Consider the following 25,164-nt stretch of genomic DNA (forward strand, 5'->3'; position numbering starts at 1 on the left):
CTTTGTTTGGCAAAGTTTTCTCAGTGCCTTGCCCGCCATTGGGGGAGGGAGAAAAGGAAAAGATTAAAAAAAAAAAAAAAAAAATTTAAGGAGCTGGATCTGTTTCCAATTATTTGTGCTTCTTTTGCTCCTAATGCTCAGTTTTCAAATGGTGGCAATAATGTCCAATTTAATGCCTTACAAATTAAATTTTTAAAAGAAATGAAAGCTGCCATTTCTAACTATGAACCCCTATCCTTGGTCTTCTTGATATTTTTTCATCAGAAAATTTGATAATTTCTATAGACTGGAAGACTTTGGGGAAGGCTTTTCTTGATCGTTCTCAGTGGTTACAATTGCACAGCTGGTAAATGAACAAGGCGCATGTACAGGCTAGAAAAAATGTTATGTGTGATCCCCCAGGAGCCACTGAGGAACAACTCAGAGGCACGGGCCAATATGCTACTCTTAGTGCTCAGGCTGGTCTAGAAGATGTTGCCCTTACTCAAATCAAGACTTTGTTTTTAAGGGCCTAAAATAAGGTAGAGATAACAGGAAAATCTTCCCTTTCCTCTGTGAAGATTTTACAGGGCACAAATGAACAATATTCAGATTTCGTAGCCCGTCTTCAGGATGCTGTCTTGAAAATTGTGGGTGCTGACCTTGCTTCAAAAATTTTGTTACAAACGTTGTCTTTTAAAAATGCTTATGCTGACTGTCAAAAATTGTTAAAATCATTAAAGGCCAATGGGGCCAACTTAGATAAATATATTAAAACTTGTGTTAGTGTTGGAGGGGCTATTTATAATGCTCAATTATTTGCTGGAGCTTTGTCTAAAGCCTTAAAAGGAAATAACAAACAAGGTGTTTGCTTTCAGTGTGGTAAACCTAGACATTTCAAAAAAGAATGTCATAAAAATTGAACACTTTTATCCCTCAAGGCAGAAAGCTGCCTTTAGAGGTGTACAAATGTTGTGGTAAAGGTCAACATTGGACAAATAAATGTCGTTTCAAAACTGATAAAAGTGGAAATTTACTGTCTCCTCTCCTGGGAAATGGGAGCCGGGGCCCACAGGCTTGGGGCCCCAACAATTTATGTCACCAGGTCTGAAAGTGTAGTTGGTTTATCAGTCTTTACAAATGAGAAATATAAGAAAGGAAAAGAATGCACAAACTAACTAGGTTTCTTGTAATAAATCACTAAACTAGTCAAAGGACCAAAAAATGCAAGATCAGCGTGACTCTGAAGGATGTGAGATTATGGTTCTGCACTTGTTACATTAAAGAGCTAAAATAAATAGACGTAATATTAACAATAATAACAGTAATAATAGCCATAGTATACTGAGTACTTACTATGTGTCTACTACTGTGAAAAAATCTTCACTTGCATTTAGTTCTTCCAACATCCCTTTAAGACTGACAAATTTTATAATTATTACCATTTTGTAGACAGGAAAACAGAGTTAAGACAGTTTTATAAATTTATCCAAGGTCATATAGCTATTATATTTTGAAAATATGACTTTCTGTCCCCAGAGCTTACATGCTTAACCCTTTCCTCTAGACTGCTCTATAAAGTACAAAAATGGTAGTCACCCTCCTTGGAATAATCGGAGGAAAGAAAAATCAATAACTAAGTAAAAGTTGTATCTCAGCACCAGATCCAATCCCAATTTCAAGTATCCATTTAGCCTTGGATAGCATCATTGTGTTTTGAAAACCAAAATCCGTTGAGTATTTTGTGGTCCACCATCTTTTACAAAGCAGATACTCTATTGAAGAGTAAGCTACGAACTGAATTTCTGTACCTGTAATCACCTTATTTGTTTACAAATATTTGTTATTGACTAAATCTGCATACAATACCCAGTGAGCAATGGCCTACAACATCAAGGAATAAATTCAAGTCCTCCTTAAGGATCCCACACCTTACCCCAGTTTCTCAGCTTTATGTGGCAACTAAGCAGAGCGCCGCTGCTGACTTAGTTATTACTCAGCCTTATACTTTGTCTCCTAATAGAGGAGTATATAAATTAGCTATTAGAGTGTGTGGCCCTTTGCCAAAAGGACATGATGTTACTAATAAAATTCTTTTTTTTTTTTTTTTTTTTTTTTTTTTTTGAGACGGAGTCTCACTCTGTCGCCCAGGCTGGAGTGCAGTGGCCGGATCTCAGCTCACTGCAAGCTCCGCCTCCCGGGTTCACGCTATTCTCCTGCCTCAGCCTCCCGAGTAGCTGGGACTACAGGCGTCCGCCACATCGCCCGGCTAGTTTTTTGGATTTTTTAGTAGAGACGGGGTTTCACCATGTTAGCGAGGATGGTCTCGATCTCCTGACCTCGTGATCCACCCGTCTCGGCCTCCCAAAGTGCTGGGATTACAGGCTTGAGCCACCGCGCCCGGCCATAAAATTCTTATTATGGTTCAAGTCTCACAATTTATATGCCTAGAGGCAGGGGAACGTATTCTCAATAGGGAGGGTTTGGTAGCACAGAAAAAACTGTTTTTTGGGAAACTTTAGTTTCTAATCAAAAGCCCTTATGTTCATTGCACATTAATGAAATAGTTTTTAAAGGGTTAATTGATACGGTGGTGAATATGTCTATTATTTGTTTAAATTAGAGGCCTATACAATAGGAAAAAAGACAAGTTTCAGTTATACTCACTGGCTTGGGTGCTGCTTCTGTGATTTATCAAGACATAGAACCTTTAACCTGTGTCGGTCCTAAAGGTCAACAAGGTCAAGTGTTTTTTTTTATTTTTATATTGTTCCTATCAATATTAATTTTTGGGAACAAGATCTTTCACAATAATTTGCTGCTTTTTTAAACATTCCTCATATTTCCTCAGCTGCCAAAAATATGATGTTCAAAATGGGCTACAATCCTTTAAACTCATAGCCACCACTCCTATTTAGGTGAAACAGTGACCATTATTTAAAGAAATACTTAGGACTCTAAAAGAGTAAGTCAAAAAACAAATGACCGAGAGGAATATAAAGCCACGTATTTCTGCATGGAATTCCCGTCTTTGTCTTGTCTTAAAACTATAAATGTTTACATTAAACCTAGGGAAAGTTTACAGCCTGGTCTTCCTAATCCTGCCCTTATCCCACAAAGTTAAAAATTAATGGTCATAGATCTCAAAAATTGTTTTTTCTCTATTCAGTTACAACATCTTTTATCTATTCTAGAAGGAGACAGTCACTTGGACAGCTCACGTCATTTAACTCTTTTGGCTTTACAGGAACTCCAGCTTGTGGAAGAGCAACTTCAAAAGGCTCATTTACATTATATCCTTCCCGATGTTCCCCTTTCCCTTTGTTTATTTCATACTTTACATTCTCCTACAGGAATGATTCATCAGACCAATCGGCCGCTAGAATGTGTGGGGAAAAGAAAGAGATCAGCCTGTTACTGTGTCTATATAGAAAGAAGTAGACATAAGAGACTCCATTTTGTTCTGTATTTGAGATGCTGTTAATCTGTGACCCTACCCCCAACCTTGTCCTTGCAAGAGACATGTGTTGCGGTGACTCAAGGTTTAATGGATTTTGGGCTGTGCAGGATGTGTCTTTGTTAAACAAATGCCTGAAGGTAGCTTGCTGGTTAAAAGTTATCACCATTCTCTTAATTTTAACTACCCAGAGACACGTACACGGCCAAAGGTTGCAGGGACCTCTGCCTAGGAAAGCTGGTATTGTCCAAGGTTTATCCCCATATGATAGGATGAAACAATGTTGCTAAAAGGTTTATCTCAAGGCACAGGATTTTCCTTTGAACTTATTCATATCACAGAGGTTTTTGTTCTTATGTCTTACTGCTAATTTCCTCCCTAAAAATGATCCTATTGTCCTGCCACTCCCCTGTCTTTAAGATGGTAAAGATAATTATCAATAAATACTAAGGGAACTCAGAGACTGGGGCCGGCGTGGGTCCTCTGTAAGCTGAGCGCCGGTCCCCTGGGCCCCCGCTTTTCTTTCTCTATACTTTGTCTCTGTGTCTTATTTCCTTTCTCAAGTCTCTCATTCCACCTTACGAGAAACACCCACAGGTGTGGAGGGGCAGGCCACCCCTTCAGAATGGATCTTTTTGTCCAATAAAACATCTAAACGCTTGGCTACTTATATCGATCGTTTAGCTGAACTGATCATCAAAGGACGGCATCACTGTCGACAACTTTGGGGAGGAGATCCTTCCTTAATTATCTCTCAATTCACTCATAGTCAGATCATTTATCTTCTTGCAACTTCTGATTCTTGGCAAGAAGCTTCATCAATCTTGAGTTACAGTTTATCCTTATCCCTCGGTGCAACAGGGAGAATTGTTTGCTATTCTCATGGTCTTACTTGATTTCCCTACTACTGGTTGTAATATTGTTAGTGATTCTCAATATGCCGTTTATGTTACTTTGAAACTAGGCCTCACAAAACCTAAAAAGTTAGCACCAGGTGGCCCTAGATAGGGTCCCACCCTGCCTAGAGAGGGTCCCACCCTGCCTAGATAGGGTCCCACCCTGCCTCGATAGTGTCCCACCCTGATAGGGTCCCACCCTGCCAATTCCGGGAAACAACCTCATGAGGTCCCACCCTGCCAATTCCAGGGGTCTCACCCTGCCTCGAAGTTCCCGGAATCATCAACTCCAGGAAAGAACCTCATAAGGTCCTGCTCTAACCAATTAAACCAAGACCCCTTGCTCAGGCTATAGCTAGACCCAATCATTTTACACCTTAAGCTTTGTTTGAATTTCGCGCCATAAGCTGTGTTTGAACTTGTGTTTGCCTATATAAACAGCCTGTAACAAGCAGTCGGGGTCCCAGGGCCAACTTAGAGCTCGGGACCCTAGCGCGCTAGTAATAAATAACTCTCTGCTGTGAACCTCGTGTCGGTGATCCTTCGCGGCGACCCCTGCCCAGGAGGGAATCGAGAGTTTGGTTCCAACAACTTCTTATATTTCTCAGGCCACTTTACCTCTTTGTGCTACTTCTTCTCTTCAAAAACTCTTTTCCTTGTTATTTTCTACTTTGAGCCAACGTCGAGCTCCTTTATTCATCACTCATCTTCGTTCTCATTCTCAACTGCCTGGACCATTAGTTCATGGAAATACTCAGATTGATTCACTTCTAATTGGCCACTTGCAGGCTGCAGAACAAGAACATGCCTCTACATCACACTAATAGTTCTGGCCTTCAACGACGGTTTCATTTAACTCGTAAATAAGCTCGTTCTCTTATTCGAGCTTGTCCTTTCTGTGCTCCTTTGAGCATTCCATCCTTCCATCCTGGAGTTAACCCGAGAGGTACTCAAGTTAATCAAATTTGGCAAATGGATGTTATACATATTCCTTCTTTTGGACGATTAAAGTATGTTCATCATACCATTGATACTTTTTCTCATTTTCAATGGGCCACTCCGTTGCCATCTGAGAAAGCTGATTCTGTTATTACACATCTCTTAGCTTGTTTTGCCATTATGGGCATTCCTTTTATACTTAAAACTGATAATGCCCCTGCCTATGTCTCTCATAAATTACAAAGTTTTCTTACAGCAATACAATATTCAACATATCACCGAGATCCCAGGCAACAGTCAAGGTCAAGCCATCATTGAGCGTGCAAATTTAACTTTAAAAACTCAACTAATAAAACAAAAAGGGGGAAATGAGCCCCCCCCAAAAAAAAACCAGATTTTTTTGAAGGTTAACCTTTCTACCTTAATTTTTTTGATTTTGAAGGTTCTTTTTACCTTAATTATTTTTTGAATCAATGGAGACAATTGCAAGACTCCGCTGTCGTAACCCATCTTTCCTCACCTCCCTCGGTGATAGTCCCCGCTGACAATTTAAAGATTTGGTATCCTAATGAAGAAGGTAAGTATGTTCAAGGGCAAGTTCTAAAACAGGGACGGGGCTATGCTCTTGTCCTTACAGGGAGCGGACCTGAGTGGTTTCCTACAAGATGACTGAAACCCTGTTGAAAAGAAAACTGGATTCAGCATGCATTTCTTCCTTTGTTGGATGTGCCTCGGCGGGGGACTTATTTCCCTTAGTGAGGCTTTGTATGAATATTGCACTTATATTCCCTTTCCACCCTTGTATCAGGGAGTCGCCTGGGGAGAGGCGGAAATTAAGGTTTTCACCAATGACACTACTTGAATGCCGTCCCCCTATATAGACAAGGACAATATAGAACGGGAAACGGAAATTATAAACAACACATACCAATTTGGAGTGGAAGAACTTCCAATATGCATGGGAAATAGTTCTCATTGTCTCCAAAAATCGTATGAAGCCTGGGTTGTTCGCTATAATCATAGTTATGTGGCTGCTAATACTGTTATTATAATCATACTGTATATAGTAATGAAACTATTCCTAGTTCTTTACCTTTTTGTCCTATTCCAGAGGTTTCTCCTAATATTGAGGTGCTGGAGTGGCAACTATGTCGGGGAAATAAAACCCGGATTTTATTAGAATACAATGGGATGCAAATAACTGATTGAAGTGTGCACGGTGATTTTCAAACAAAATTTAGTCACATACCTTTGAAATGGCACCGGGTAAATAAAAGTATTGCTGCTAACAATAATGAAACCTTGGTATGGTGTGAAGGAGGCCTAAGTACAGAGTCATCTTTGGAAGTTGTTAGCTGCAGGCGATGCCATTAGCACTTTTGTGGGGAATATGTCTCTTAATCTTTCTAACCCAACTAATTCCTTTCATATTCAGTTATATCGGAATACCTCTCGATATATTATTGCTTGTGTCTGTAAGCCCTACCTATTATTAGCAGGGAATTTGACATGGGATAATAATACGGGAATTGTTAATTGTACAAATACGTGTACATTTTTGTCTTGCCTCAATCATTCTTGGTGGCACAACTTTGCTGGGGATATTTATATCCTCAGGGCTCGTAAGGAAATTTGGCTACCTGTTAATCTTACGCGACCGTGGGGGGCATCACCTCTTGAAACTTATATTTGGACTTCTCTTCAGCGAACCCGCCGTGCCCTTGGACTTATAATTGCCTTGGTGATGAGTCTTGTTGCCATTGCCTCCACTGCGGCTGTAGCAGGGCTAGCTCTTCATCAAAGCATACAAAATGCTGAATTTGTGCAGCAATGGCATGAACAATCTCACCGGTTATGGCTTCAATACCGAAACATTGATTCTCAACTTGCTGAAAGATTGGACAACATGGAGCAAGCATTGACATGGCTTGGAGATCAGCTCACTGTACTCAGTACTCGGGTAACATTACAATGTGATTGGAATTCCACTCAATTTTGTGTAACGCCTGTGCCTTTTAACATCTCTCAAAATTGGACTGTAATCCAAAAATTATTAATTGGCCATAAAAATATTAGTTTGGACATTCAAGAGCTCACTCAGAACATTTCCGAAGCATTTCGACAACAATTACATGTGCTGTCTGGAACTGTAACCTTGCAGGAGCTGGGGCAGCGCCTTGCTGCCTTTAACCCATGGACTCAGATAAAAACATGGATTTCTACAATCTCTGGAAGTATATTGCTTTGGGCACTTGGTTTGGGTCTACTTCTTTTGGTGATTCGATTCTCCCTCCGTCGCCACCAAAAACAAAAGAAAACACAGGAACAAATATGGGCTACCTTTTTAGGATTGAGGCAAAACAAAATTAAAAGGGGGGAAATGCAGGGGCCTTTGAAAACAGTATGCTGAGAATAGATAGGGCTCAAGGACAGTATCTCCAACTGAACTTTTAATGAACTCCCGTAGGCGCCAAGAAGGCGGGTAGATGAGAAAGAATATAGAAACAAGGTACTGAGTAGAAGGTTACATGTGGGAAAAGAAAGTTTGTTTTGCATTGCATTCTTTCTGCTGACGTGAGGTTTATGAAGTATAAATAAAGTGAGGCGGAGGCTCTGAGTGCGGCCACCATGTTCTCTGTGTGTCTTTGTCTTTGTGTGTGTTCTTTCATTCTCCACCACCCCCGGTGCGGCCCCCAACATTAGGTTTTACATTTAAGTCTTTAATCCACGTTGAGTTGAGTGTAAGGTGTAAGGAAGGGGTGCAGTGTCAGTCTTTTGCATATGGCTAGCCAGTTATCCCAGCACCATTTATTAAATAGCGAGTCTTTTTCCCACTGCTTGTTTTTGTTGACTTTGTAGAAGATGAGACGATCGTAGGTGTGAGATGATCGTAGGTGTGTGGCATTATTTCTGGGCTCTCTATTCTGTTCCATTGGTCTATATGTCTGGTTTCTTACCAGTACCATGCTGTTTTGGTTACTATAGCCTTGTATAGTTTGAAGTCAGGTAGTGTGGTGATGTCTCCAGCTTTGTTCATTTTGCCTAGGACTCCCTTGGCTGTTTGGGCTCTTTTTTGGTTACATATGAATTTTTAAATAGTTTTTTCAGCCAGACACTGGCTCACACCTGTAATCCCAATAATTTGGGAGGCCAAGGTGAATGAATTGCTTGAGCCCAGGAATTTGAGAACAGTCTGGGCCACATAGCTAAACCCCGTCTCTACCAAAACAATAACAAAATCCACAAAAACTAGCAGGGCATGGCACATGCCTGTAGTCCTAGCTACCTGAGAGGCAGAGGTGGGAGAACTGCTTGAGTCCGGGGTTTCTATATTGGCCAGGCTGGTCTCGAACTCCTGACCTCATGATTTGCCCGTCTTGGCCTCCCGAAGCGGGATTACAGGCGTGAGCCACCACTCCCAGCAACGTAGTTTTTTTTCTAATTGTCATTAGTAGTTAGATAGGAATAGCAATGAATCTGGAAACTGCTTTGGGTAGTATGGTCATTTTAACAATATTGATTCTTCCTATCCATGAGCATTAAATGTTTTTCCCTTTGTGTTATCTCGGATCTCTTTGAGTAGTATTTTGTAATTCTTGTTGTAAAGATCTTTCACCTCCTTGGTTAGCTGTATTCCTAGGCATTTTTGACTAGATGTGAATGGGACTGTATTCTTGATTTGGCTTTTAGCTTGGATGTTGTTGGTGTATAGGAATGCTACTGATTTTTGTACACAGATTTTTGTATTCTCAGACTCTGCTGAAGTTGTTTATCAGATCAAGGAGCATTTGGGCACGCTATGGGGTTTTCTACATATAGAATCATACAGTCTGCAAACAGGGATAGCTTGACTTCTATTTCTATTTTGGTGACTTTTATTTCTTTCTCTTGCTGGACTGCTCTGGGTAGGACCTCCCATCTTTTTGTTATATTCATTATGAAATTTAGAGTTGAGTTTTAAAAATTCTAATGACTCCTTTAAATTTGTCTTAGTCTGTTTAGTATTGCTGTAAAGGAACACCAAGGTGGGGTAAATTTTTTTTTTTTTTTTTTTTTGAGACAGAGTCTCACTCTGTTGCCCAGGCTGGAGTGCAGTGGCGCAATCTCGGTTCACTGCAAGCTCCACCTCCCAGATTCACGCCATTCTCCTGCCTCAGCCTCCAGAGTAGCTGGGACTACAGGCGCTCACCACCATGCCCGACTAATTTTTTGTATTTTTAGTAGAGATGGGGTTTCACCTTGTTAGCCAGGATGGTCTTCATCTGCTGACCTCGTGATCCACCTGCCTCAGCCTCCCAAAGTGCTGGGATTACAGGTGTGAGCCACTGCGCCCGGCCAGGTGGGGTAATTTTTAAAGACAAGAGGTTTATTTGGTTCACAGTTCTGCAGGCTGTATAAGAAGCACAGCACCAGCATCTGCTTCTGGTGAAGGCCTCAGACAGCTTATGTTCATGGTGGAAGGTGAAGGGGGCTGGGCACCGTGGTTCACACCTGTAATCCCAGCACTTTGGGAGGCCAAGGTAGGGCAGACCACCTGAGGTCAGAAGTTCAAGACCAGCTTTGCCAATATGGTTAAACCCTGTCTCTACCAAAAATACAAAAATTAGCTGGCCGTGGTGGCAGGGGCCTGTAATCCCGGCTACTTGGGAGGCTGAGGCAGGAGAATTGCTTGAACCCAGGAGGCAGAGGTTGCAGTGAGCCGACATCATACCATTGCACTCCAGCGTGGGTGACAGACCCGGACTCCATCTCACAAAAAAAAAAGGTGAGCTGGCATGTGCAGAGATCACATGGCAAGGGCAAGAAGAAGCAAGACAGAAAGGGGGATGTGTCGGGCTCTTTTTAACCAGCTCCCTCAGGAACTAATAGAGGACAGCACCAAGACAATTCATGAGGGATCCACCCCCCATGACCTAAACACCTCCCATTAGAGCCCACTTCCAACACTGCAGATCCAATTTTTTTTTTTTGAGATGCAGTCTTGCTCCATCACCCAGGCTGAAGTACAGTGGTGCAATCTCAGCTCACTGCAACCTCCACCTCCCAGGTCCAAGCAATTCTGTCTTGGCCTCCCGAGTAGATGGCGCCTGCTACCATGCTCGGCTAATTTTTGTATTTTTAGTAGAGACGGGGTTTCACCTTGTTGGTCAGGCTGATTTTGAACTCCTGACCTCAGGTGATCCACCTGTCTCAGCCTCCCAAAGTGCTGGGATTACAGGCGTGAGCCACTGTGCCCAGCTGCAAGTCCAATTTTGACATGAGGTTTAGGGACAAATATCCAAACTGCAGATGTAGCAACATTTAAATCAGAAATTCATTATTTTAAGTTTAAGGAAATATAATCATTTCTGCTATAATGCTTGTTTTGAAACGTGAATTTATTCCAACATGATTGATATATTAGGAAACAATATATTACAAAATATTTGTAATATATATTTGCACATAAGCATTGCTTATTCTGTCTATAAGAAACACTAGATTAGTGGTTCTCAATCAGAACAATTTTGTCCCCTGGAGACATTTTTTATTGTTATAATATGGGGAAGCGGGGCGGCCTACTGGCATCTAGTGCGCAGCAGCCAAGAATAGTGATAAACAACCTACGATGTGCAGGACAGCCCGCAAAACAGAAAATTATCCAGCACAGGATGTTAGTAGAGGCAAGGGTGAGAAACTGTACTATGTGAACAAATAGAACTAAGCTGCATAGACATACACAAAATGCACACGTGCAACACACTTCAAACATCAGATTACCCTGTGTTATAACCCCTACGTATTCACCTCTGGGGTCACAACTTTCCATCTCATTTCAGATAACCTTCCTTTCACCACTTCACAATAGCTCACAAACTGCAATCCTTGCTATGTCTACTTCCACTAGCACATTTCAGGTAGTTCTTTTAGAGTTTTTTTTTTTTTTTTTTTCTGAAACAGGGTCTCACTCTGTTGCCCAGGCCAGAGTGCAGTGGTGCCAACACAGCTTACCATAGCTTTGATCTCCTGGGTTCAAGTGATTCTCTTGCCTTAGCCTCCCGAGTAGCTGGGACCACGGGGATATGCCACCACACCTGGCTAATTTTTTTTAGAGAGGGGTCTCACCATGTCACCCAGGCTTTTTTTTTTGTCTTTTCTTGCTTTTGCGACCGAGTCTCGCTCTGTCACCCAGGCTGGAGTGCAGTGGCGCCATCTCTGCTCACTGCAAGCTCTGCCTCCCGGGTTCAAGCAATTATCTCACCTCAGCCTCCTGAGGAGCTGGGATTACAGGCGCTTGCCACCACACTCAGCTAATTTTTGTATTTTTTAGTAAAGACGGGTTTTCGCCGTATTGGCCAGGCTGGTCTTGAACTCCTGACCTCAAGTGATCTGCCCACCTTGGCCTCTCAAAGTGCTGGGATTACAGGCGTGAGCCACCATGCCTGGCCTGAATGTCACAAGTTTTAAAATCCATTCTTTTATTCATTAATCATTTTCTTTTCAGGTCTGTGATTTGGCTATTTATATCCTTTCCCCAAATATATAGATAGGTATGTATTTTTGGAGACAGAGTTTCGCTCTTGCTGCCCAGGCTGGAGTGCAATGGCACAATCTCGGCTCACTGCAACCTCCGTCTCCCGGGTTCAAACAATTCTCCTGCCTGAGCCTTCCGAGTAGCTGGGGTTACAGGAACCCGCCATCATGCCCAGCTAGTTTTTTTATTTTTAGTAGAGATGGGCTTTCACCATGTTGGCCAGGCTGGTCTCGAACTCCTGATCTTAGGTGATCCACCTGCCTCGGCCTCCCAAAGTGGTGGGATTACAGGCGTGAGCCACAGCGCCCGGTCTAATTCATTTAATAATCAGCAAAAATCCTCAACAGAAAAGTTTACAAGATAAAATACCCTCTAAACCTCGATTTTAAGAAACCACTAACTTCATCTTTTGTATCCTCTACTCCTCCCAACGTATCATCTTATACTCAACACAAACCACGCTAGAATATAAATTCTGACACTGAAGCCCCCGCCAAACACCATTTCAACCATTCGGAATCGTAAATCTTTTGGAACAGTTGTTCTGATTTCTGTGACTATGGTGTGAAACTGGTTGACCTGTAACATCCACCTCTGGCCCCAAACCTTTCTCTCCTTTCCGCCGTCCGCTCCCCGCCCGCCAGGCATCCTCGCCCAGGCTCCGCCCCGCTCCTAGGTCGGTCTCGGTCCACGCCTGGCTTTGTCCAGGTGTTTAGCTACGGACGAGCCGCAGGAGCAGAGGCCATCGGCTCACCGGAGGGCCCTGAATCTACACCCCCAGCCGAAGCGGCCTGCAGACTCCGTCCAACCCGTGCACCGCGGGCACCCACGGCGACCCTAGGACGCGGGGTAGCCCGGAACCCAAGGACCCACCACGACCCCAAAACCGGGCGTCCATGCAGGCCAGCCTGCTTACCCGAGGCGGCTCCGCCATGGCCCCTGCCGTCCCGCCCCGCCCTGGCAACGCCGACCGTCTCCTACGGCTCCGCGGGAACCGGCCCTGCAGCGCACGGACTCCCCTCCGCTCCGCCCCAGCCCGACTCCCACGCATAACTCGGGTGGCAGCCAAACGCAGCGCCAGTCGGGCGCAGTGCATGCTGGGATCCGGCGCCCGGCCGCGGCTGACGCTCCGCCCCACAGCGCCCCCTGCGGGCGTGAGCAGCGGCGCCGCCGGAGGGTCGGTCCTCAGAGGAGGGACCCAGGGGCCTGGGCGCCCTCAGTGCAGGCCGCAGCACGCCGGTCTTTGAGGGATCCTGGGACTCCCGGGATCTGGGGAGGGAGGCGGTCAGAGACAAGCTGAGGAGCTGACCGGAGTGGAAACGGAGGGACAGGTGGACATGCAGAGATCAGGCACAGGGACAGGGAGACGCGCTCCACAGAAACCCAAACTGAGAGGCAGCGAGAGGGGAGTGTCCGGTGCGGTTCCTCCCAAAGCCGCCCCCGAGTCAAGCTTTGTCTGTGAGGGGGTCCCGGGAATCCAGCGAGGCCGGAAAGTGGGTGGGGGACGCGCGGTGGCCCGGGGCGTCCATCCCGTCGGGGACGCGGAGGCCGTCGGGGCCCCGTGCTTGTCCCGTGGGGGACGCAGAGGGAGGTCCGCCCACCAGGTCCGGTCCCCGTGGGTCTACAGCCCTTCTGGGCTCCCCGGACGGCCACGCTACTTCCTTGGCAAAGAACGGCCTTGGGCAGAGACCCCGTGCGGAAGCCACCCCGGCCTCAGGGCGGCCTGCAGGGACTCAGGGTGGTCCAAGGATGCGGCCGGGCACCCCAGGCCGGGCGGGAGACAGAGACAGAGCGGGAGAAGACGAAGGAGGCCATGACACAGGGCGTGAGAAACACGAGAACGTAAGAGCAGTGGAGGGATGTGAAGACGCAGAAGGGGAAACCAGGGAGAGACAGAAAAGAGAGAGCGCGAGGAAGAGGGTGGCGATTGTCCCCAGAAAATAAGCCTCGCATTCTCTCCTAGTCGTGTCTTAGGTGTCAGGCTAAAGTAGCAAAGGAAAAGTATGCAGTTGGGAGAGGATGTCCATGAGAAATAAAATAGTCCCTGCATAGGCTGAGGAGCATGTGCATATCTGTATTTGTCCCGGAATTAATTGTGAAATGTACATGTACCTTACTATTTAATGTTTTTTATTTTTCCAAATGTTATACAGTACATTTTTTTTTTTTTCTTTTTGAGACAGAGTCTCGCTCTGTCACCCAGGCTGGAGTGTCGAGGCGCAATCTTGGCTCACTGCAACCTCCACCTCCCGGATTCAAGCAATTCTCCTGTCTCAGCCTCCGGAGTAGCTGGAATTACAGGTGCACGCCACCACGCCCGGCTAATTTTTGTATTTTTAGTAGAGACGGGGTTTCACCATGTGGAACAGGCTGGTCTCAAACTCCTGACCATGTGATCCACCTGCCTCGGCCTCCCAAAGTTCTGGGATTACAGGCATGAGCCACCGCGCCAGGCCTTTTCTTTCTTTCTTTTTTTTTTTTTTTTGAGACGGAGTCTTGCTCTGTCACCAGGCTGGAGTGCAGTGGCAGGATGTTGGCTCACTGCAACCTCCTCCTCCCGGGTTCCAGCGATTCTCCTGCCTCAGCCTCGCGAGTAGCTGGGACTACAGGTGCTCGCCACCATGCCCAGCTAATTTTTTGTATTTTAGTAGAGACAGGGTTTCACCGTGTTGGTCAGGCTGGTCTCAAAATCCCAGCCTCCGGTGATCCGCCCGCCTCGGCCTCCCAAAGTGTATACAGTACAATTTTTTTAATGCATACTGCTATGATTTTTGTTTTGTTTTGTTTTGTTTTGTTTTTTTGAGACGAAGTCTCGCTCTTGTTGCCCAGGCTGGAGTGCAGTGGCGCGATCCTGGCTCACTGCAACCTGCGTCTCCTGGGTTCAAGCAATCCTCCTGCTTCAACCTCCCGAGTAGCTGAGATTACAGGCGCTGGCCACCACACCTGGCTAATTTTTTGTATTTTTAGTAGAGACGGGGTTTAACCGTGGTAGCCAGGATGGTTTTGATATCCTGACCTGGTGATCCGCCCGCCTCAGCCTCCCAAAGTGCTGGGATTACAGGCATGAGCCACCGCGCCCAGCTATGAACTTTTAACTATTAACTCTTTTTTAATAAATTTAAGTTATATAGAAGTATAGCTTCTATACTACTACATAGAACTCCAAATTTTAGCATATGTATAAACATGTAACGGACATCATAATCAGGCTGTTGTAGAACCCCAAAATCAGGCTTGTGTACCTCATGGGCAGATGAGGCCAAACACTGAGACACCGGTGCTTGGAGATAGAGAAAGGTTTAACAGATTTGGCCAAAGAGAGAAGGCAGCAGAGCAAATCTCTAACATCTGTCTTAACAAAAAGAAGCATGGAGTTTTTATGGGGCTAGAGAGTAAGGGAGGGGGAGTTTCAGGGAACCAAGGGGGAAAGTCTGTGTTTCTTCAGTCTCTGGTAACACCTTGAGCAATCAGGCTTCTGGGCATCAGGGGCTGGACTCAACGACCCTGAAGGCATTAATTCCCCCTGCAACAGTTTTTCATGACCCTGAAGTTATCTCCTCCTCATTGACAATGAAACAGTACATCAGCAGTATGTAATTACAGTGTGAGAACAAGGAATACTGGGCAAAAAGCAAGTGGTTAAAACATGCAAACAGGTAAAGGCCTGATCAGAATTTTCGTTTATTCAGTCCTTAAGAACTGCAAGATGCTGAACTCTCAAGGGGCCCAGTTACAAGGCTATTGGAAGTTTCATCACCCTCTAAAATGCCCTTGGAATAGCCTTTTCTTTTTTTTCTTTTTTAAAAAATTGTTGGTCGGGTGCGGTGGCTCACGCCTGTTAATCCCAGCACTTTGGGAGGCTGAGGCAGGCAGATCACCTGAAGTCAGGAGTTCGAGACCAGCCTGGCCAACATGGTGCAACCCTTGTCTCTACTAAAAATACAAAAATTAGCCGGGCATGGTGGCACGTAACTGTAATCCCAGCTACTCAGGAGGCTGAGGCAGAAGAATCGCTTGAATCCTGGAGGTGGAGATTGCAGTGAGCCGAGATTGCACCCCTGCACTCCAGCCTGGACAACAGAGCAAGACTCCATCTCCAAAAAAAAAAAAAAAACAAACAAACTAGCCAGGCATAATGGCGGGTGCCTGTAATCCCACCTACTCAGAAGGCTGAGGCAGAAGAATCACTTAAACCTGGGAAGTAGAGGTTGCACTGAGCCAAGATCACGCCATTGCACTCCAGCCTGTGTGACAGAGCAAGACTCTGCCTCAAAAAAAAAAAAAGGTATAGAGACAGGGTCTTGCTATGTTGCCCAGGCTGGTCTAAAAATCCTGGCCTCAAGCGATCCTCTACCTGGACCTCTCAAAGTGCTGCGATTACAGGTGACAGCCACCGTGCCCAGCCAGCTTGTAATATCTTTTGATTCACCTCCCTTCCTAGATCTGTAACCCTTAGCAAGGGCTGATTTATTTCTGTCGCCCAGGGTGGAGTGCAGTGGCACAATCTCGCCTCACTGCAAGCTCCGCCTCCCGGGTTCACGCCATTCTCCTGCCTCAGCCTCCTGAGTAGCTGGGACTACAGGTGCCCACCACAATGCCCGGCTAATTTTGTATTTTGTTTTTGTATTTTTAGTAGAGACAGGGTTTCACCGTGTTAGCCAGGATGGTGTCAATCTCCTGACCTCGTGATCCACCGCCTAGGCCTCCCAAAGTGCTGGGATTAGAGGCGTGAGCCACCGCACCCAGCCCATAGTTTTACCTTTAAAGAATGTCACATAAATGGAATTATACAGTATGTAACCTTTTGAGACTTATAAAAGTTTACAACATACTTCAACTCAGTATACCTTTGAGAGTCATCTACACTGTTATCTGTATCAATGTTATTGAGGAACACCGGCTGTAGTGGCTCTCACCTGTAGGTCCCCTCAAGGGATCTTGAGGTGGGGATGATCCCTTAAGCCCAGGAGTTCAAGGCCAGCCTGGGCAATATAGTGAGACCCCTGTCTCTAAAAAGAAAAATAAATGCAGGCCAGGCACTGTGGCTCACGCCTGTAATCCTAGCACTTTGGGAGGCCAAGGTGGGCACATCACTTGAGGTCAGGAGTTTCAGACCAGCCTGGCCAACATGGCAAAAACTTGTCTCTACTAAAAATACAAAAATTAGCTGGGTGTGGTAACAACTGCCTATAGTCCCAGCTGCTCGTGAGACTGAGGTAGGAGAATTGCTTGAACCCGGGAAGCAGAGATTGTAGTGAGTGGAGATCACACCACTGCACTCTAGATGAAGCAAGACTTTGTTTCAAAAGAAAAGAAAAAAGTGCATTAGTACTATGGATGTATTACAGTTTGTATAGCCACCATCCATCAGAGGACATTTGGGTTGTTCCAATTTTTTTTTTTTTTTTTTTTTTTGAGACAGAGTCTCACTCTGTCACCCAGGCTGGAGTGCAGTGGCACAATCTTGGCTCACTGCAAGCTCCACCTCCAGGGTTCATGCCATTCTCCTGCCTCAGCCTCCCGAGTAGCTGGGACTACAGGTGCCCGCCACAACGCCCGGCTAATTTTGTTTTTGTATTTTTAGTAGAGACGGGGTTTCACCGTGTTAGCCAGGATGGTCTCGATCTCCTGACCTTGTGGTCTACCTGCCTCAGCCTCCCAAAGTGCTGGGATTATAGGCGTGAGCCACCACGCTCAGCCTAGGGTTGTTCCAAATTTTAGCAATTATGAAGGGAGCTGCTGCAAACGTTCATGTACATGTTTTTGTGTGAACAGAGGTTTTCATTTGTCTAGGATAAATACCCAAGAGTGGGATTGCTGGTCATTCAGTAAGTACACGTTTATAAGAAACAAACCATTTTCTAGAATTGTATGATGCTGTTTTGCATTCCCATCAGCAATGTGTGAGAACTCTAGTTGCTCCATATTCTTCATAGTGGCTGGTATTGTCAGATGTTTTAAGGTGTAGAAAGCCTACAGTGGGCTATGCCTCATGTCTCACCTCTGTTTTTTGTTTTTGTTTTTGTTTCAAGATGGAGTTTCACTCTTATTGCCCAGGCTGGAGTGCAATGGCTTGATCTCGACTCACCGCAACCTCCGCCTCCTGGGTTCAAGTGATTCTCCTGCCTCAGCCTCCCAAGTAGCTGGGATTACAGGCATGCGCCACCACGCCTGGCTAATTTTGTATTTTTAGTAGAGACGGGGTTTCACCATGTTTGGCCAGGCTGGTCTTGAACTCCTGACCTCAGATGATCCGCCCACCTCAGCGTCCCAAAGTGCTGGGATTACAGGCATGAGCCACTGTGCCTGGCTGTGTCTCATCTGTTTAATCCCAGCATTTTAGGAGGCCAAGGCAACAGAAGATAACTTGAGGCCAGGAGTTCAAGACTAGCCTAGGCAACATAGCAAGACCCTGTCTCTATTTAAAAAAGAAAAAAGAGGCCAGGTGTGGTGGCTCACGCCTGTAATCCCAGCACTTTGGGGAGCTGAGGCGGATGGATCACGAGATCAGGAGTTCAATACCAGCCTGGCCGACATGGTAAAACCCGGTCTCTACTAAAAATACAAAAAAAAAAAAAAAGAAATAGCCGGGCGCAGTGGCTCAAGCCTGTAATCCCAGCACTTTGGGAGGCATAGAGGGGAGGATCACGAGGTCAGGAGATCGAGACCATTCTGGCTAACACCGTGAAACCTCGTCTCTACTAAAAAGTACAAAAAACTAGCCGGGCGAGGTGGCGGGCACCTGTAGTCCCAGCTACTCGGGAGGCTGAGGCAGGAGAATGGCGTAAACCTGGGAGGTGGAGCTTGCAGCTGGCTGAGATCCGGCCACTGCACTCCAGCCTGGGCGACAGAGCAAGACTCCGTCTTGGAAAAAAACAAAAAAGAAAAAAAAATTAGCCGAGAGCGGTGGCGGGCGCCTGTAATCCCAGCTACTCGGGAGGCTGAGGCAGGAGAATCACTTGAACTCGGAGAGCGGAGGTTGCAGTGAGCTGAGATCGCGCCACTGCACTCCAGTCTGCACAACAGAGTGAGACTCCGACTCAAAAAATAAAAAATTAAAAAAGAAAAAAGAGGCCGGGCGCGGTGGCTCAAGCCTGTAATCCCAGCACTTTGGGAGGCCGAGACGGGCGGATCACGAGGTCAGGAGATCGAGACCATCCTGGTTAACACAGTGAAACCCCGTCTCTACTAAAAATACAAAAAAAACTTAGCCGGGCGAGGTGGCGGGCGCCTATAGTCCCAGCTACTCGGGAGGCTGAGGCAGGAGAATGGCGGGAACCCGGGAGGCGGAGCTTGCAGTGAGCTGAGATCCGGCCACTGCACTCCAGCCTGGGTGACAGAGCGAGACTCCGTCTCAAAAAAAAAAAAAAAAAAAAAAAAAGAAAAAAGAAAGCCTACAGTGCAGAGCACTGATAACTGAACATATCAAATAGGAACCTTTGAAACACCCCACCCTGCAAAAATTCTAAGTATGAAATAGTCTTTAGTTTTAGGAAGAAGACATAAAATTTTAACTGTAGGCCTGGCATGGTGGCACATGCCTGTAATCCCAGCACTTTGGGAGGCCGAGGTGGGCAGATCACCTGAGGTCAGGAATTCGAGACCAGCCTGGCCAACATAGTGAAACCTCGTCTCTACTAAAAATATAAAAAGTAGCTGGGCATGGTGTGCACACCTGTAGTCCCAGCTGCTCGGGAGGCTGAGGCAGGAGAATGGCTTGAACCTGGGAGGCAGAGATTGCAATGAGCCAAGATTGCACCACTGCACTCCAGCTTGGGTGACACAACACTGACCGCTTGGGTGACACTGCACTCCTACTTCGGTGACAGCTGCACAAGATTGAGCCACTGCACTCCAGCTTGGGTGACAGCCATCTCAATAAAAAAAAAAGAAAGAAAGAAAAAAAAAATTTTTGAGTGGTTTTTCTCAAATTCACTATTTGGAAAAAAAATGGGAGGGGAAGAGTAATGATATAAAATTAGCATGTCAGAATCACCTATGATAGCTCTGAAATGTACATGCATTCTTTTCCCATATAGTGGGACCGAGAGACATTATTTCAAGAATGATTTCTCCCTCCTGATGTGCCCCAGTCACCAAACCCTGCTTAATCTTCTTTACATTTTTTTCATATCCATCCTTTCTATCCTCAGTACCCAAAAACCCAATTCATCATTCCTTCTGACCATTCAGGAAGAATTTCTATAATGTCTTGTTTTTCTTCCTTTTGGAAATGGGCTCTTGCTGTGTCCTCCAGGTTGGCCTCAAACTCCTGAGCTCAAGCAACCCTCCCACCTCAGCCTCTCAAGTAACTGGGTGTGCCACCATGCCTAGCCCTAGAAGGTCTTCTATGTCAGGTGTGTGTTAGGTGGAGAAAATGCAAAAACAAGAGCATACAGATGCCCTCCAGGGGTTCAGGCTATGAGGGGAAGCAGACAGAGTTTCAGTGAGGAGTGCTTTAGAGGAAGGAATTTAGAGGTGCTGGGAGAAGAGACCAGCATATAACTAAACTGTTCCTGGTCTCTGGACTGAATCATGGAATGTGAGGGAGGTGAGGTGAGGGAGGGAAGGCATTCCGGGCAGAGGGAGAGTCATGAGAGAATATAATGCACTTGAGAAGGACACATGCTCTGCGATGAGGCTGAGGCTCACATTGTGAAGGTCAAACTGCAGCGGCAGGTCACAGTCAGCTCACCGATTCTTCTAGGTCTTATTAAAGAATGCATTTTCGGCCGGGCGCGGTGGCTCAAGCCTGTAATCCCAGCACTTTGGGAGGCCGAGACGGGCGGATCACGAGGTCAGGAGATCGAGACCATCCTGGCTAACACGGTGAAACCCCGTCTCTACTAAAAAATACAAAAAAACTAGCCGGGCGAGGTGGCGGGCGCCTGTAGTCCCAGCTACTCGGGAGGCTGAGGCAGGAGAATGGCGTGAACCCGGGAGGCGGAGCTTGCAGTGAGCCAAGATCACACCACTGCACTCCAGCCTGGGTGGCAGAGAGAGACTCTGTCTCAAAAAAAAAAAATAAATAAATAAATAAATAAATAAATAAAATAATAAAGAATGCATTTCAATAAAATGGGAAACTTCTTTTTCCTTTTTTTTTTTTTTTCCTGAGACAGAGTCTTGCTCTGTTGCCCAGGCTGGAGTGCAATGGCGTGATCTCGGCTGACTGCAACCTCCGCCGCCCAGGTTGAAGCAATTCTCCCACGGCGGCCTCCCGAGCATGGTAAATAAAAAATTACTATGCCTGGCAAATTTTTGTGTTTTTAGTAAAGACGGGGTTTCACCACGTTGGCCAGACTGCTCTCAAACTCCTAACCTCGAGTGATCCGCCCGTCTCACCCTCCCAAAGTGCTGGGATTACAGGCATGAGCCACCACACCCAGCCAAAATGGGAAATTTCTAAGTATTTCTTGAAGGGAGCAACATTAGAATTGCATTTTAGAAGAACCCATCTGGCAGATGGATGATGAATGCACTGCAGGAGAAAAGCCAGAAGCAATGAAACCTGTCAAGGAAAACATTATTAAATAAATAAATAAATAAATACATAAATAAATAAATAAATAAAGTGGGCCGGGTGCGGTGGCTTACGCCTGTAATCCCAGCACTTTAGGAGACTGAGGTGGGTGGATCACAAGGTCAGGAGATCGAGACCATCCTGGCTAACACGGTGAAACCCCGTCTCTACTAAAAAATACAAAAAAAATAGCCTGGTGTGGTGGCGAGTGCCTGTAGTCCCAGCTACCCGGGAGGCTGAGGCAGGAGAATGGCATGAGCCTGGAAGGCAGAGCTTGCAGTGAGCCAAGATCACACCACTGCACTCCAGATTGGGTGACAGAGCAAGACTCTGTCTCAATAAATAAATAAATAAATAAATAAAGTGAACTTAAAGTAGTAACAATAGAGATAGTGAGAAATGATCTTGTTTGGGAAGAATCAGGAGCTAGATGCTAGATTGGGTTTAAGAAAATCTAGGTGCATCATCAGATTTATAACTTTGGAGATGAGGTAGATCTAGTATACAGAGGTAGAAAATACAGGACAGTGTAATAAAGAGGGGTAGAGGCTGGGCACGGTGGCTCATGCCTGTAATTCCAGCACTTTGGGAAGCTGACGCTGGCGGATCATTTGAGGTCAGGAGTTCAAGACCAGCCTGACATGGGGAAACCCTGCCTCTACTAAAAATACAAAAAAAAAAAAAAAAAAAAAAAATTAGCTGTGCCTGGTGACGGGTGCCTGTAGTCTCAGCTACTCGGGAGACTGAGGCAGGAGAATTGCCTGGGAGACAGAGGTTGCAGTGAGTCAATATCGCGTCACTGTACTCCAGCCTGGGTGACAGAGCAACACTCTGTCTCAAAACAACAACAATAACAACAAAGAGAGATAGAGTGAGGGTTGATACAGGTGACAAGTCTTACTTGGGGCATTTTGTGTTTGAGATGTTCATGGCACAAATTGAAAATACAGATTTATAGATTTGAAAGTCATTAGCACATATGTGGTAACAGAAGAGATGGCTGTACCAGATGCAGCTCAGAACAGCCAAATAGTCACGCACACAGACAGACACAGCTTGCTGCTCTGCTGCTGGTTTTGGAGGTGGGAGCGCTTCTCCCTCATTTTTGGAGTTCCTTTCCACTGATGGGGAGCTCCGTGGAGCACAGCACTTGCAGCCTCTGCCTCCCCATCCACTTTGCTCAGGTCCATGCGCATGCTGGGCTCTCACGTGTTAGTTTTATGACTAGTAAAGGTATCATGTTGATCTTACAGTCACACTGGGGGTTAGGGATTCAACCTGTGAATTTGGAAAGGGGAGGGGACATGATTCCGTTCATAATATGGAGTTACGTCTTACTGAACGCCTACTCTTTTTTTTTGAGACAGGGTCTTGCTGTGTCAGGCTGGAGTGCAGTGGCATGATCTTGGCTCACTGTGGCTTCTGTCTCCTGGGCTCAAGTGATTCTCCCACTTTAGCATCTCGAGTAGCTGGGACTACAGGTGCATGCAACGACGCCTGGATAATTTTTGTATTTTTAATAGAGACAGGGCTTTGCCATGTTGGTCAGGCTGGTCTTGACCTCCTGCCCTCAAGTGAACCGCCCATCTCAGCCTCCCAAAGTGCTGGGATTATAGGCATGAACCACCGTGCCCAGCCCTGAACGCCTACTCTTGATTAGACACTATGTATTTCACATTCATAATCTCCCGTTCATCCTCATATTATAGTGAGGCCATTAATAACTTGGCCTTTATTTCCAGAATCTGAGTACTGGTCACGAAACAATTTATACTCCCTTACTTAGGTGACCAGATTTGGGGACAAAGACAGCTTAGATAGAAACTTCTGCTTGACTCCTGATAAGCATGAGCATATGGAAAGCTCCAGGTGACGCTTACCAGAGTTCCTTTCTCCTTTCTTGTTTTTTTGTTTGTTTGTTTTGTTTTTGTTTTTGTTTGAGACGCAGTTTCACTCTTGCTGCCCTGGCTGGAGTGCAATGGCGCGATCTCGGCTCACTGCAGCCTCCACCTCCTGGGTTCAAGCGTTCAAGCAATGCCTTAGCCTCCCAAGTAGCTGGGATTACAGGCATCTGCCACCACACCCAGCTGATTTTTTGTATTTTTAATAGAGACGGGGTTTTGCCATGTTGGCCAGGCTGGTCTCAAACTCCTGACCTCAGGTGATCCACCTGCCTCAGCCTCCCAAAGTGCTGGGATTACAGGCAGGAGCCACCACGCCCCACCCTTTCTCCTTTCTTTTTTCTTTTCTTTCTTTTTTTTTTTTTTTTTTTGAGACAGAGTCTCGCTGTGTCACCAGGCTGGAGTACAGTGGTGCGATCTCAGCTCACGGCAACCTCTGCCTCCCGAGTTCAAGCGATTCTCCTGCCTCAGCCTCCCGAGTAACTGGGACTACAGGTGCGTGCCACCACGCCCAGCTAATTTTTAGTAGAGACGGGGTTACACCATATTGGCCAGGATGGGCTCCATCTCTTGACCTCGTGATCTGCCTGCCTTGGCCTCCCAAAGTGTTGGGATTGCAGGCATGAGCCACGGTACCCGGCCCCTCCTTTCTTAAAGCTACCCTTCCTCGTTCTCAGCTCCTCCCCATTCTCTACCTGCACTTGCTCACTTTTTGCTCCTAATTCCTGCCTCGGTTTGACCTCAGAAGCACTCCTTATTGCTGCTTCTGTGCCAGTCCCCCATGTATGGACTGGGAGTGATTCTGTAGGCCACTCCATGTACTACAATCCATCACCTAGCTCATACTAGAGAATGCCTGTGTTACCAGTATAGCTGAAAAACAGCATTTTTTTTTTTTTTGTAGATGTGGCTGATTTTCATAAAGGTACCCTCCCCTCACCATTATATTAAATGGAGAAAGTAAAACTTACAGAGCTCTAGTGTCTTGCCCAAGGCCAGAGCCAGGGTCTGTTATATTTTGTGGGTTTTAGTCTAAGCCCAGTGCTTTCTGAACTACGTAACAGAACTACCCCTTCTCTTCTGTCTTCTACTCAGCCCCATGCTTTTGCTTCAGCCACTCAAGGTAATATCTCTCAATGACATTTATAATCCTTTTCTTCTTCGACCTCTTTCTGTAGCATGTGGTACCGTTAGGTACTCATTATCTTTTTTTTTTTTTTTTCATTTGTTGAGAGACGGGATCTCACTCTGTCACCCAGGCTGGAGTGCAGTGGTGCGAACATGGCTCACTGCAGCCTTAACCAGCCTGGGCTCAAGCGATCCTCCCACCTCAGCCCCCAAGCAGCTGGGACTGCAGGCACACACCACCATGCCCTGCTAATTCTTCTATTTTTTGTAGAGGTGGGCTTTCGCCATGTTGGCCAGGCTGGTCTCGAATTCCTGACCTGACCTCAGGTGATCCACTCACCTTGGCCTCCCAAAGTGCTCAGATTACAGGTGTAATGTCTTTATTTTCACATTGTTTTATTTTTAGTTCTGAATCTACCTGTTAAACTGTTGGCATTTCATTTATCTGATCACTGGCACTTTTTGTTTTTTGAGGTGTACCACATAAATAGCAGCCTATTCCCTACCCACAGGACTGTCCCAACTACAGGTGGCACCTTTTTCCTCTTCGTATACATGCTGTGATTCTTGTAATGACTTTGATCCCAGCAGATTCTGACTTCGGTAACTGGGGACCACGTTTTGTGCAACACACAAGATTTATGAAGGCACTCAAACTTTCTAAGGAAGACTGTAAGTTCTCTTAAGAGTAATGTCAAAGGCTGGGCGCAGTGGCTCATACCTGTAATCCCAGCACTTTGGGAGGCCTAGGTGGGCGGATCATGGTATCAGGAGATGGAGACCATCCTGGCTAACATGGTGAAACCCCGTCTCTATTAAAAATACAA

The 25,164-nt window shown here is 45.8% G+C and overlaps 1 protein-coding gene across 2 annotated transcripts in view; it reads right to left on the reverse strand.

Moving 5' to 3' along the window:
- ZNF786 (zinc finger protein 786) overlaps positions 1-12,823 on the reverse strand; it is a 33,858-nt gene extending 21,035 nt beyond the window's left edge. The window contains exon 1 of one of the 2 annotated variants that reach the window (XM_025379929.1): positions 12,702-12,823. In XM_025379929.1, the coding sequence (XP_025235714.1) occupies positions 12,702-12,719 (18 nt within the window). In that variant the 5' untranslated portion in view covers positions 12,720-12,823. The remainder of the gene's footprint in view (positions 1-12,701) is intronic. The other variant, XM_025379930.1, reaches the window with a different exon arrangement.
- Between the last annotated feature and the right edge of the window lie 12,341 nt (positions 12,824-25,164).

Source organism: Theropithecus gelada, chromosome 3, assembly GCF_003255815.1.
Source record: "Theropithecus gelada isolate Dixy chromosome 3, Tgel_1.0, whole genome shotgun sequence".
Taxonomy (NCBI): domain Eukaryota; kingdom Metazoa; phylum Chordata; class Mammalia; order Primates; family Cercopithecidae; genus Theropithecus; species Theropithecus gelada.